General features: G+C 58.4%; 1 protein-coding gene across 6 annotated transcripts in view; it reads left to right on the plus strand.

The window, feature by feature from the left end:
- The first annotated feature begins 4,998 nt into the window (after window positions 1-4,998).
- PATZ1 (POZ/BTB and AT hook containing zinc finger 1) overlaps window positions 4,999-14,030 on the plus strand; it is a 62,600-nt gene continuing 53,568 nt past the window's right edge. For 5 of the 6 annotated variants that reach the window (XM_043977519.1, XM_043977520.1, XM_043977517.1 and 2 more), the window contains exons 1-2: window positions 4,999-6,825; window positions 9,087-9,150. In XM_043977519.1, the coding sequence (XP_043833454.1) occupies window positions 5,483-6,825; window positions 9,087-9,150 (1,407 nt within the window). In that variant the 5' untranslated portion in view covers window positions 4,999-5,482. Of the gene's footprint in view, window positions 6,826-9,086; window positions 9,151-11,048; window positions 12,094-14,030 lie in introns of those variants that run through there. The other variant, XM_043977522.1, reaches the window with a different exon arrangement.

Consider the following 14,030-nt stretch of genomic DNA (forward strand, 5'->3'; position numbering starts at 1 on the left):
CTAATGAGTAGGGCTGTCCAGAAGTAGAAGAGGCTGCCATGGGAAATCGTGGGTTCCCTGTCATTATAAGTGTTCAAGCAAAGACCCTATGACCCCTTGTTGAGGATATTGTAGAAGAGATCTTCACTCAGACATAGATTAAGATAGTCTCCAGGTCCCTTCCTGTTTAGAATGTCCAATTCACACCTGAATAAGAATCTTTACCGCAGCATCTCCAACAAGTGGTCACTCAGCCTTCCCTTGAGGACCTCTACTTCTGGGGAACTTAAACTACACCCCCCCCCACTTTGGAACAGTTTTCATTATTGGGAAGTTTTTCCTGAACTATACCCTAAACGGCTTTTCTATAGCTTTCCACCATTATGCCGGATTTTGCACTCTGGGGCCAAGAAGAATGAATCATTCATTTCTGCTTTTCCATGACCATTCTTCAAATGCTTGAGGGCTTATTTTATTATCCTGCTGCTTACTGAAATGACTACCTCAAGTAGCTTCTTTTTTGAATCACTCATCAGTCAATAGGGATAGTTGTCTTGCCTTAGTCTATTTGTCTTGCATGTCTTGCTTTTGTTGCTTTCCATAGAATTTCTAAAACTGTCCAGCAGTAACAGAAGAAAGCTATGATTGCTTTTCCCCCTGTATTTTTTTGGGAAGGCTTCTAGTATGTGCTCACTGCAGATAATGCTAGCTTTTTATATTAAAAGTTCCCGTGCCTATACTTTATAGGATTTTTAGCATGCATTATACTTTGTCAAAGGCTTTCCCCCTTTATCTATGGATATAATTATGCAGTTTTGCACATTTTTGTTTTTAATATATGTTGTTTCCCTAATGTTGAACCATCTTTGCATCCCTGGAATAAACACTTTTAGTAAGGGAAAACCTGTTTTCTGGTGGTATTCACATATGAACCTAGGGACTATGACATGAGAGGAAGGTGATGGTCCTGACTATATTCTCTCCTGGTCATATTATATCTGTAGGATTGTGTTCAGTTCTATGTACTGTGGTTTAGGATTTTATTAAGATGGAAAGACTCCAGAGGAGAGCAACTAAAATATTGAGGGGTCTTGAGTCCATATCATATGAGGAGAAATGGAAAACCAGATAATTGTCTTCCAGTTTTTGAAGGGATGGAACATGGAAGAAAAATTTAGACTTGTTTTGCTTGTCTCCAGAGAGGAACTAGGAACAAAGTTTGGAAGTTGCTGAGTTGATGTTGTTTCAAGCAAACACTGGATGACCCCTTCTTGAGGCTATTCAAGCAGGAATCCTCACTAGGGTGCCTGAGATTAAGATAGCCTCAGGGGTCCCTTCCAGCTCTGAAAGTCTATTTATTTCTGATTCCATGTCATTCTAAGTCTAGACAGGAAACTAGATGGCCAGAGGGAACAAAGTGCTAGACTTGCAGTCTGGAAGATGTAAGTTCAAATCCTGCCTCAGATACTTCCTAGCTGTGTGGCTCTGGTTGAGTCACTTAACTGCTCTCAGCCTCGTTTCCTCATTTGTAAAACAAACAATAATAACATCTACTTCTCAGGGTTGTTCTGAGGATCAAATGAAATAGGCTTTTAAAGCCTTAAAATATTATATAAATGTTAGCTGTTATTATTAAACACACAGATTTAGGATCCTGGCCCTTAATACTAATTGACTTGGGGGGCAGCTAGGTGGCACAGTGGATAAAGCACCGGCCCTGGATTCAGGAGTACCTGAGTTCAAATCTGGCCTCAGACACTTGACACTTGCTAGCTGTGTGACCCTGGGCAAGTCACTTAACCCCCATTGCCATGCCAAAAAAGAAAGAAAGAATACTAATTGACTTGTTGCCTCAAACACTTGGTGTCACCGGGTAGAAATAGGGTGGATTCACAAAGTTCTGTATCTGGCTGCTTTGGAACTACTTTAGTTTCTAAGCCTAAAATCACAGCTGGACCAGGTCCAGCTGCTGGACAGAACTGGGGAAAGCCTAATACTTCTTGAGAACCGGAGACAGTCTGGTGGTTGCAGAAACATCTGGACCTAGTCCAGACAAGTTAGAGTGACCCAATGGGAAGGGCAGTGTGGTCCCCCGAATCCAAACCAGAATCCCCTCTAGGGCAGCTCAGCTTCAGCTTGGGGAGCCCCTCTAGGGAAGGGCACCAGCCAGAACTGGTGTTTTTCTTCAACTCAAACTGAAATCTGCTTTTCCTCAATTCCTTCCTAGCTCTGCCTTCGGAGCTCTAGCAGAACAAGCTTAAAGTCTCTGCCAAATGACAGTCTTCAAGATGCTTGGCTCCCTCGTCCCTTCTAAACATTCCCTTTAATAGATGAACCATCCCCATTTCTTCCAATTGGTTATTATATGGCAAGATCTTCAGTTTCATCAATCAACAATCATTTCTAAATCACCTACTGTGAGCCAGGTCCCAAGTCTGGCAGTGAGTTCTTATCACTGTGTCCTGCTGTGGGCTAAGTGGCACAAAGAAGGGAAACAATCCCTCAGGGAGTTTACAATCCAAGGAGAACACAAGCAAATGTGCCAAGTGCTAGGAATACAAGGGCAAAGGAAACAGTGCCGGGTCCTCGGGGAGTTTGCCTTCCACTGGGTGAGATTTAAAACCCTATGTAAATGTTTATTATTATTGTGGAAGCATATGTAAAACAAACTACAAGGTAATTTAGAAATGGCCAGCAGTAGCAGCTGGGAAGGGGTGCAGATCAGGAAAGGCCTTCGGGCAGAAGGTGCCCTGGGAGCCGGGCTTTGAAGGACGCCAGGGATTTTAAAGGTAAGGAGGGACCAGCCAGGTCTTGTCTGTGAAGCAGTCTCCTTATTTCTGAGAGCAGGCGTTCCTCGAACATAACAGGCTATAGACAAATGCTAGGTGAGTTGGAAAGTCAGCTTCAGCACTGCATCCTCAGCACCTAGGATAAGGACAGACGTGGAGGAAACCGGTGTTTTCATCGGGCTATCAGGACAGATCTGCAAGAGTTGTCTACACTGCCATTGAGAAGTCAGGAGATTTGCCCAGGTCACACAGCCAGTGGGTCAGAGATCCATCTTTCTTGACTTGACGGGTATCTCACTACCCATCACTCCCAGTGGCCTAGATGCGAGCTCACACAATAGGTGCTTAATGCTCTGGTCTCTCTCTCTGCTCTATCTCCTAAGGTCCCTTTCAGCTCTGAAATCGATATCGGGAATCTCTAAGGGCAGACAGAGCCAGAACTTTCCGCGAGGTGAAAGAGACCCCAGCCCCGGGGACCCAAGTGCTGGATGGTGCCCGAGGGGCCGGCTCACCCGGAGGTTCTCGGCTCCCCCTTTGTTCCAGGGCCCCACCCTCCCCCGCCAGGGCGGCCTCCCCACGCTGAGGTCACCCACCCAGGGTGTCCGTGGGATAGGAAGGAAGGGCTGGAGCCTCTGCACTGTGCGTGCAAACTGCAGGCGCAGGCCAATCGCAGTTGTGAGCGAGGATCCAGGGAACATGTGGCTTTTCAACGTTATAGTAAATTCAGCATTTGGGATCTGAAGCAAAGTTGGAAGCTGGCTCGGTTCATTTGCATGCTAATACCCAGAATGCCTTTCTAGCACCCCGCTTTTCTAATGGAAGTGTTTAGTTCGGAATCGTGCAAAAGTTTTGCAGCCGCGCGCATTTTGGGTCCTGGGGGCCTCCCTGACTGCAAAGCCATTGGCCTTGGGGCCGATCGCTGTTCCCAAGGGCAGGGTGGTGGCCATGGGGCTTCCTTCCCTTGCTCAACTGTCAAATTCCAGCTTTGGAGTTTTTCTTCCCACCCCCCCAAAAAAGAAAGAGAGGAGAGGGGGTCCCCCAGCAGCTCCCCGCCTCCAAGTCCGGCACGAGCGGGTTCTGCCTGCCGTCTCGGCAGCAGCCGAGCTTCCCACCCGCCCGTGGGGTGCCGTATCGCGGGTGGGGCGCCGCGGCGGGCAGGTTGCTGCGGCTGCTCGGCCCGGGCGGGGGGCTCGGGCTGGGGGGCGCCCCTCAAGCCCCTCGGCTCGGGCGCGCCGGGACTCGGGGGCAGGCCTTTCTTTTCTCGGTGGTGCCGCTGGTGGTTGGGGGGTCGGTCTTTCTCTGGCCGGGGCCCGAGCTGGGGCCGGGGGGCTGGGCGGCTGCAGCCCCCTCCCGGCCGAGCCCGCCTGGCTCCGGGGCCGGGGCCGGGCGGTGGGAGCCGAGCTGGCTCGCTGGTTCGCTGGCTCGGCGGCGGCTCGTTTGCATCGGCCCGGGGGGGCCGGGCTGCAGCCCCCCGCCCCCGCGCGGGGGGAGGGGTGGGGAGAGGGGAGGGGGGCTGGGCGGGGGCCGCCTGGCATTGGCGGAGGCGGCCGGGCGGGGGGGCAGGAAGCGGCGGCGGGGGGGGCGGCCCGGGGGGAGGGGAGGGGGGGCCGCGCATCCTCGGCGGCGGCGGCGGCAGCGGGGGCGGGGGGCCGGGGCCGCACAAAGAAAGTGCAAACTTTGCGGGCCCTGCTGCGGGTTGCGGGCGGCGGCGGCGGCCACGTGCGGGCGGCGGCGGCGGCGGCGGCGCGGCCGGGGCGCGGGGGGGCGGCGGCGGCGCGGGGCTGGGGGGGCCGGGCCGGCGGGCGGGGGGGGGTGTTGTTGGTATCGCCCCCTCCTTCTCCTCCCCCCCAGGGGTGAAAGTGCAAAAGGAAGTGCAGCCGCTGCCATCTTTCCTCCGCCGCGGCGGCTCCAAACACACCGCGAGCCGGAGCCCGAGCCGCAGCCCGAGCGGGAGCCGGACTGAGCCGAGGCGGGCCGGGCCAGGCTAGGCCGCAGCGCCCCGCGCCCCGCCGAGCCGCCGCGCCCGGCCGCCCGCACTCAGGCCTCGGCCGCCGACCGGCGCTGCAGCGCCCGCCCACCCGCCCGGCCGCCTCAGCCTCGCGGCCCCGCGCCCCCGCCGGCCTCGGCCGCAGCCCCCGGGCTCCGGGCCGGCCTCCGCGCCGCGCGCCCGCCCGCTCCGCCCGCCGGGGCTCCAGCTCCTCCAGCTCCGCGGCCGCCTTTTGTTCCCGCCTCCTCCGCCCCCTCCCCCCCAGCCCGACCCATCTCGGGCTTTGCCGCAGCAGCAGCCGCCGGAGCAGCAGCAGCAGGAGCAGCAGCAGTAGCCGCCGCCGCGGCCCCAGCACCAGCCCAGGCGGCGCGCGCCCCCAGCGGGCCCGGGAAAAGGCGCGCGCGCTCGCTCCCCAGTTGGCGCGCGCCGGCGCCCCCTGGCGGCCGGAGGGGGCAGCGCGGAGCCCGGCGGAGGCGAGCTCGCAAGGAGGGAGGGCTTCGTCACCGGGTCCTCCGGGAGCCCAGCTAGCCAGCCCAGAGGCGCAGCCAGGCAGCCCGGCGGCCAGGCGGGCATGTGGGCGGGAGAGGCGGCCGGCCAGGTGTAGACGCGCCCGCCCGCCTGCCGCCCGCCGCCCACGCAGCCGCCGCAGCCCCAGCCGCGCGGCGGCGGCGCGCCCGCTCCGCCAGCCAGCCTTGCCCTACCTGCCCGCCCGTGCCCACCTGCAGCCATGGAGCGGGTCGGCGACGCGGCGGCCGCGTCCTGCGGCGGCGGCGGTGGCGGGCCTGGGCCCGGGGCCCCGGGGCCCTCGGCCGGCTGCTACACGTACCAGGTGAGCCGGCACAGCACGGACATGCTGCACAACCTGAACCAGCAGCGCAAGAACGGCGGCCGCTTCTGCGACGTGCTGCTGCGCGTGGGCGACGAGAGCTTCCCGGCCCACCGCGCCGTGCTGGCGGCCTGCAGCGAGTACTTCGAGTCCGTGTTCAGCGCCCAGCCGGCGGACGGCGGCGCGCCCGGGGGCCCCGACGGCCCGCAGGAGGCGGCGGGCGGCGGCGCGGGCGGCGCGCCGGGGGCGGCGGGCGGCGGCGGCCCCAGCCGCGAGCTGGAGATGCACACCATCAGCTCCAAGGTCTTCGGGGACATCCTGGACTTCGCCTACACGTCGCGCATCGTGGTGCGCCTCGAGAGCTTCCCCGAGCTCATGACGGCCGCCAAGTTCCTGCTCATGCGCTCCGTCATCGAGATCTGCCAGGAGGTCATCAAGCAGTCCAACGTGCAGATCCTGGTGCCTCCTGCCCGCGCTGACCTCATGCTCTTCCGGCCCCCGGGGGCCGCCGACCTGGGCTTCCCCCTGGACATGACCAACGGGGCCGGCTTGGGGCCTGGTGGCAGCGGCATCGCGGGCAGCGTGCCGCCCGACGACGAGGCGGCCCGGGCCGCAGGTGCCGCCGCCGCGGCCGGCCAGGCCGCACTGCCCGTGCTTCCGGGCGTGGACCGCCTGCCCATGGTGGCCGGGCCCCTGTCCCCACAGCTGCTGGCCTCGCCCTTCCAGAACGTGGGTGGCGCTGCCCCACCCCTGAGCGGCAAGCGAGGCCGTGGCCGCCCGCGCAAGGCCAACCTGCTGGACTCGATGATGTTCGGGGCCCCCGGGGGCCTCCGCGAAGCCGGCATCCTCCCGTGCGGCCTCTGCGGGAAGGTGTTCACCGACGCCGGCCGCCTACGGCAGCACGAGGCCCAGCACGGCGTCACCAGCCTGCAGCTGGGCTACATAGACATCCCCCCGCCACGCGTGGGCGAGAACGGGCTGCCCGTCCCCGAGGACCCCGACGGGCCGCGCAAGAGGAGCCGCACCCGCAAGCAGGTGGCCTGCGAGATCTGCGGCAAGATCTTCCGAGACGTGTACCACCTGAACCGGCACAAGCTCTCCCACTCTGGGGAGAAGCCCTACTCCTGCCCCGTGTGCGGCCTGCGCTTCAAGCGCAAAGACAGGATGTCCTACCACGTCCGCTCCCACGACGGCTCCGTGGGCAAGCCCTACATCTGCCAGAGCTGCGGCAAAGGCTTCTCCAGGTGAGAGGGGCCGCCCCCCCCCCTGCAGCCCTCCAGGGGCCAGCTTCCCTCATGCACCCCCCCCCCAGCTTCCCTGATGCCCACCCTGTTCTGGCCTCTCCTGAAGGGGCTGCTCCCCAGGAGGGGCTTCCCCGGGCTCAGGGGGCCCCCTTCTACTCCGCAGCCTCTGGGAGGAGGGGGGCAGGGGAGCAAGGCCCCTTCATGCCTCTCTCTGGAAGCCCTTTGTCTCCGGCGCCAGGCTTGGGGCCCTTCCGGGGGGAGGGGCTGCAGCCGGGTGCTAGGGCAGCCCATTCAGGCCCAGGCTGGGGTCTGCAGAGAGTTTATGCTTGGGGAGGGTGTGTGCAAGGGGGGAAGGGGCCCTGTCTGCACTCTGCTGGGCTTCCCCCCTCCCCCAGTTATCATAGAGGCACCCCTACACATGCCCCTACCACATGTGTGTACACACCACACACACATACATCACACAAGTACACACGTACACAATACACCTCACAATAGACATACCACACGTCTACACGCATGATGTTCACATAGACACATACCTCCGTATATCTACACACCTCTCACGCATAAACACCCCCCATACACACCCCCCTACATACATATATGTACCCCACTCATATACACACTCCCCTGCATACACACATACACCTCTCACACCCACGTATACATATACAAACACCCCGCATACATACACAACCCTCATATGCACACCTCTCACTCACTCTCTTACACACATTTTCTCTTATACACGTATCCACATTCTTTCACATACATTCTCACATTCTCTCTCTTACACACACACACATCCTCTCTCTCACATACACATTCTCTCACACACCTTCTCTTACACACACATTCTCTCTTACACACATATCCATATTCTTTCACATACATTCTCACTCACATTCTCTCTTACATACACATTCACACACACATTCTCTCTCTCACATATACATTCATACACATTCTCTCAGACACACATATTCTCTCTTACACACATATCCACATTCTTTCACATGCATTCTCACATTCTCTCTCTTACACACATACACATTCACACACACATTCTCTCTCTCACACACACATTCTCTCTCTCAGACACACACACACATTCTCTCTTATACACATATCCACATTCTTTCACATACATTCTCACATTCTCTCTTACACACACACATTCTCTCTCTCACATACACATTCTCTCTTACACACACATTCTCTCTCACACACACATTCTCTCACACATTTTCTCTCTTACACATTCACACACATTCTCTCACACACATTCTCTCTCAGACACACACACATTCTCTCTCAGACACACACACACACACACACACACACACAGCTGCTCTGATACCCTGTTCTGCTAGGTTTGGGAGTCTGAGCCCCCACAAAGCTGAGCTTATTCTTCACGCTAAAACCTTGGCCTGAATTCACAAGCTCTGCTGGCCAGCCTTGGCCCCCCCAGCTCCCCTGGTACCCTCCCCACAAAGAAGGTCTCTTGGGCCAGCCCACCCAAGGCATCCATCCCATCCCTTTTTAGTGGTGGGGATGAGGGACCAGACACTTGGGTGGAAGTCTGGCTGGTGGTGTTTTCTCCTTAGTGCTGAATGTTTAGCAAATATTTAAGCAGAGTGGAAGGTGGGGAGGGGGCTGTGTTCCTGGAGGCGAGAGACAGAGCCTCTGGGGCCCCGGGGGGGCCTGGGAGAGGGGCCCATGTAGGGGTGGCAGGAAATGCTGCTGCTGCTCCCGCTGCCCTGGAACCAGTCTTACCGGTTGGGAGGCCCCTGCCCACCTGCCTCACCAGACAGCAGGTTTAGCAGCCCAGCTGTGCCATCAGCCTCCCTGGTCTGGTCGGCCATTCTCCAGGGATCACATTCCAACCCGCGCCCGGGGATTGGCTGCAGACTAGAGAAGCAGGGGGAGGGGAGACCCAAGTTACCAAGCTGCTTTGCCCTGGGATGGTGAAAAGATTTTTTCCCCTACCAGGAGAAAATTAGAGCCAGTGGGCCCTGCCTCTTTGCAAAGCCGTCTTCCCCTGTGGGTTTCTGGCTGGAGGGAGGAGGAAGTGGTGTCAGGGAAGCCCACCTCCTCTTCTCCCCTTGTGTCCAGGCCGCAGGGGCTGGCAGGGCTGTCCTCTGGGGGTACTGGGAAGTGGGGTGGCTCGAGCCCTCGCCTGCTCGCCATCCCTGCCACTTCTTCCCTCCCTCCCAAGGGTCCTCTTTGAAAGTCTTTGTTTCTCCCTTTCTTTTCAGGCCAGATCATCTGAATGGACACATCAAGCAGGTGCACACGTCTGAGAGGCCTCACAAGTGTCAGGTAGGGGCGGCCGTTGGAGGGGGTCGAAGGGCTGGGGCTGGGGTGGGAGAGGGGGGCGAGACCGGTGGTACATTGTCTAGAGTGTCCGGCCGAGCAGAAGCCCGGGCTGCGAGCCAGGAGCGAGCCGTTATGTGTGTGTGTGTGTGTGTGTGTGCGTGCGCGTTGGGTGGGGGGCCGGAGGGCGCAGCCATCCATCCAGCTGCCAGATGCTTTGCACGTCTCTCTTCTCTCCCTCGTGACCTTTCTCTTGCTGCTGTGACCTTTGAGGCTCCGCCTCCCCCAGCCCTGCCCCAGCTGCTTGGTCCTGGGGCCCATCCCAGCCCTTCTCTCTGTCGCTTGGGCCCCCTTTTCTAGTATTGCTGGTCTCTGTCCTGGTAAACTGCTGCCTTTGCCGGGGCCCTGTCTGCCAGGGGTGGGGGTGGGGGTGGCGCTCCCTGCTCCTGGCCTATGGTCCCCAAAGACAGCCAACTCTCAGTCATCCAAGGGGCCAGGGATGGCTTGAAAGAATGGGTCCCTGAAGGTCAACCCAAGTCCCTCAGCTCCGTGTCACCAATTTGTTTTGATCTCTTCCCGTCCTTCCCCCACCGTGGGCTCTCATTTCCCCTGCCCAGCCGAATGAATCTTGGCCGTAAAATGGAGAGAGAGATGGGGCTGGATAACCTACCCTGGACCTTGGGTGACCGAGAGTTAGCTGTATTGTGGTGAAGAGCTCCTTTCATTCATCCTCCTTAGAGCTTTGTGAGTCTTTGCTGGCTTTTCTCAAGGAAAAAAGAAGGGGTCCCCCCCCCGTCCTAAGTCTCTTCTCTGAAGTGCTTTTAGGTTGATAGGACCCTCTTCTCCACAGCCTGGACAGGTAGGTTGCTGGAGTGTTGTTAGCTCCATCTCATACTTGAAGAAACTGAGGCCCAGAGATGGAAGTGACTTGGCTGTGGCCACCTGGTTACTAAAGTGTCTGAGCCAAGATTGACACCGGGTCTCTTGACCCCGACTCCGGTGTTTGTTGCCCTCTGTCATTGTGCCTCCCCGGAGCACAGCCGGGGCCGGAGCCGGCTCGAGGTTTCCTAGTCAGTGTGGACACTTCCATTGTGAGCCTGCCGTCCTCCGGGGAAGTTGGGGCTCTGGGGGCTCTGAACCCATAGGCAAGTTCAGCCTCTCTCCTCTTTCCCGCGGGCCATCTCCTCCCTTCCCCCTTGACTGTCACTCTCACAGGATCCGAGGAGGAGAAATAAGGCCCAGTTGGTAACTCCACCACTTACTCTTATCCATCTTCTTTCATTGATTGCCATTGTCATCTTCAGAAGGGTAGAAGTCCTTCAGGGTTTCTTCAGGTCTAGCACCCCCTAGTGGGAGCTCCAGCCCTTCATGCCTACTCGTCCAGGAGGAGAACTCTGAGATGTGTGCTAAGTTAAATCTCAAACAGCAGGAGGCTTGGGAAGCCATCGAATCCATCCCCTTGATTTTGGGCCCAGAGATGGGAGAAACCTTCCAGGCCCAGTCCTTGCAGATTAGGTGGCCAGTGAGCTCCCTAGCCCCAAGGTCACCCGTGGGGAACAAGGAGCAGAGGTGGGGCTCGCAGCCAGCCCAAGTGGAGTGTTCTTTGGATGTAACCTGTTTCCCTAAGAGACCCCCTCTGGGTCTCTTAGCTCAGTCTTCTCACAGCTCTGTGTGCCTGAAGGGGCAGTGATGAGATGTGAAGACAGGAGACGGTGACCCCAATGTGGCACCTGCATATCCTGCTGCCTCCCTCCCCTGCTTTGACCCTGGCTCGCTAGTGCCCCGCAGCTGTGTCTCCCAAGGGAGGCTTGGGGCTCCTGGCCCAAGGAGGATGCACCCCAGAGGGCAAAGGGGCACTGCGCCTGGTGGCCGGGAGGTAACCTGCGCTTTCTGCCCTTTTCCAGGTGTGGGGAGGGAGCAGCAGCGGCCTGCCGCCCCTGGAAACTCTGCCTAGCGACCTGGCCTCATGGGACTTTGCCCAGCCTGCTTTGTGGAGGTCGGCCCACCCTGTTCCTGATACCGCCTTTTCCCTTTCTTTAAAAAAATCCTTCCAGGCCCTTGATAATCTGGGCCCAACACACTCCGGCAGCCACCTCTTCTGCTCTGCTCCACCTGCCTACTTGAGGCAGGGCTGGACCACCCCAGAGGGCAATCGGGCATTTGCCCAGTGGCCTGTGGGATAGCCTGCCCTGACTTTGGGGCATTTTTCCTGGGGTGGGGAGGGAAGCCCCTCGGAGAGTCAGCCTAGCGCCTCACTTCTGCCTGCCTACCCCAGGAGAGCCACCCTGCCCCAGTTCTCCATCCTCCACCTCTTCCTGTGTGGGACGGGCTCTCCCCCATCTCGGGGCTTCTTGTTTTGTGGAGAGGCTCCCCGCCTGGCCCCTGGAGGAGGTTCCTCCTTTCCAATGTCAGGGAGAGGCTTCTGGGCCCAGGGCAGAGAATTGTCCTTTAGGTTGGTCCATTGCCTTTTCCTCCTCCTTGGGACTCTTGGCCACTTTTGTTGGGGACTGATGGTCCCCTCAGCATCCGGCCCCATGTCTCAGCTCCCTGGGCAGCGTTAGCTGCTCTGGAGGTCAGCACTCCCACAGGACCAACTCCAGGAGGCAGCCCCACAAGCCGCCTCCTTCAGGGCAGCAGCCGCCCGCTGCCACCCACGGGGTCTCTGGGAGCTCAGCCACCTCCCGGCAGTTCCTGACTTTCCCCCGGTTAGGGGCCCTGTGGTGTCCCTCCCTTCAGGTGGTTTCCCCCTTTTATCTCTCGCTTAATTAGACCCTTGGGGTCTTTAGGTTTATTCTGACAGGAAGTAGATTAACAGTCTTCAGATTGTGGCCGACTTGGCTTCAGGAAAATGATAAAACAGAAATGTAGGATTCCGTGCTCTGCCTGCTCTTCCTGGTGGCTTCCGTGCCAATGAATCCTCCCATGATAAAGTTTGCATTCTAACCTTGACGCCTTTGTGTGTTTTGTCTCCGGTCTTGGTGGTCGCATTGATGGGCCTTGGTATCCCCATCCCCTTTACTCCAAGGTGCACATGCTTGTGCACATACACGAGCACACACGCGCACACACACGCACACGCACACGCACATACACATACACACATCCTTCCTGATGTGCCAGGGTCCAATCAGGCCTAGGGTTGACTGAAGCTGCAGATGGACAGCGTGGATCATAGTATAGACGGGAGTTGTCCTGTGTTTTGTCAGGTGTGCCCTTGTCAGAGCAGACAACAGCCGGCTCTGACATCTGCCTCAGAGGCTCAGGATCCAAGATTGAGAGCCGAAGCCTTGGGACCCGGGAGGTCAGAGGTGTAAATTGAGGCCCATGGCTGTGTCCTCTGATGGTCCTGAGACCGCAGGCTCGAGGAGACCCCCCCCCCCCCAAAAACCCATCCTTGTCACGGGCGCAGTGGAAAGATTGTTCCACCTGGACTCAGAAAGACCTGGGTTCAAATGTTACCTCTGAAACCTACCAGCTACATTACCTTGGGCAAGTCCCATGACCAGGCAACCTCATCTATATAATACGACCCCAGCCCCTTCCTCACCTCACAGGACTGTTGTGAGGTAGGGTCCATAGTGTTGTAGGAACATCCAAAGCTATGAGTTTGCTGCGGAAAGTCCTGAAGCTCAGAGAGAGGTGAGGGAGGGAGAAGAGTCAGGGACAGAAGGAGAGAGGAGACAGATGGGGAGGAGAGATAAGGGAGAGACGGCCAGTTGGTGGCTCCTGGGGCGACTCGGCAGCTGTGCCAGGCTCTGACCTGCAGTGCCAGAGCCCTGCCCCTCTTCCCTCAGGCCTCTGGCTGGGCTGGGGCCAGGCCATGCGTCTGCTGCCCACAATGCATTTCTGTACGTTCACGAGCCCAGTTCAATAGGCTTACACCAGGGCTTTATTTAAAAGGGCCCACTGGCGCAGGGGGAGGAAAGCGAATCCAGGCAGCTAAGCCTCGGCTCTGGCCCTGACCCATCTCACTTGTACATTTGCCCTGCTTCTCTGAATGGGCGTGTCTAGACCTCCCGGGCCTGGGATGGAAGGGCACAGTCCTGCCCTTGCTTGTGTTGGCTTGGTCGTATCAGCACCTTTGGTGGTATACAAGGAGGAGCCCCGTCTGTCCCCTACTGCCTGTGAGGCCGGGAGGGATTGTCTCCCCTCTCTGGGGTTCACGTTCCTTCTCTGTAAAATCGGGGGCTTGGCCTGATGCTTTCCCTGGTTTATGGGGGAGAGTACTCCTTCAGGTGGGCATGTCCATTCCCCCCCACTCCCCCTTATTGCAGCAGCTTGGCCGGCCCAGAGTAGAGGAAAGGGAGGAACTGGGGGTGGGGTGGGCACTGTACCAGCTCTGTGGCCTATAGACTCAGCCGCCATCTTGGACTGGAGAAGACTGGGCACACTCACTGAGGCTTCTAGGGCAAGGGAGGACTGGAGAGGTGTGGGGGCCTTTGGGACAAACCTGGCAGTCAGAGCTGGCTCCTGGTGACCTGGGATTTCTGCCTGCGGGGGTGGTTGGACACCCACTTCCTAGCTATGTGACTTTGTAAAGGAGGCCTGGCACCTGTGTCCCAGGGCTGTTGTGAGGATCAAATGGGATCCTGTTTGTACAGCTTGTTTCACACTAGAAGGTCCTCTAGAAATGCTAGCGATGGTTATGTTGGCAAGGTTGGGGGTCATTGAGGGCCCTGCCCGCCTTCCTGTGCTGTGCTTCTGCCCCTCCTGTGGTCCTGGGTGCATCCCACCCTCGTCCCCGCCTGCCTCAGGTCTCCTCGCTTCTTTCCCACCCCAGGGATGTGGGCATGATGGCGCTGGCCCCAGGGCTGCACTGCCATACTCTCCCCTTGGCAGGGGCCCTGGGAAGGCCATGTGGGGGTGGGGGGACATGGACAGTAAAG

This window comes from Dromiciops gliroides, chromosome 1 (assembly GCF_019393635.1).
Source record: "Dromiciops gliroides isolate mDroGli1 chromosome 1, mDroGli1.pri, whole genome shotgun sequence".
Taxonomy (NCBI): Eukaryota; Metazoa; Chordata; class Mammalia; order Microbiotheria; family Microbiotheriidae; genus Dromiciops; species Dromiciops gliroides.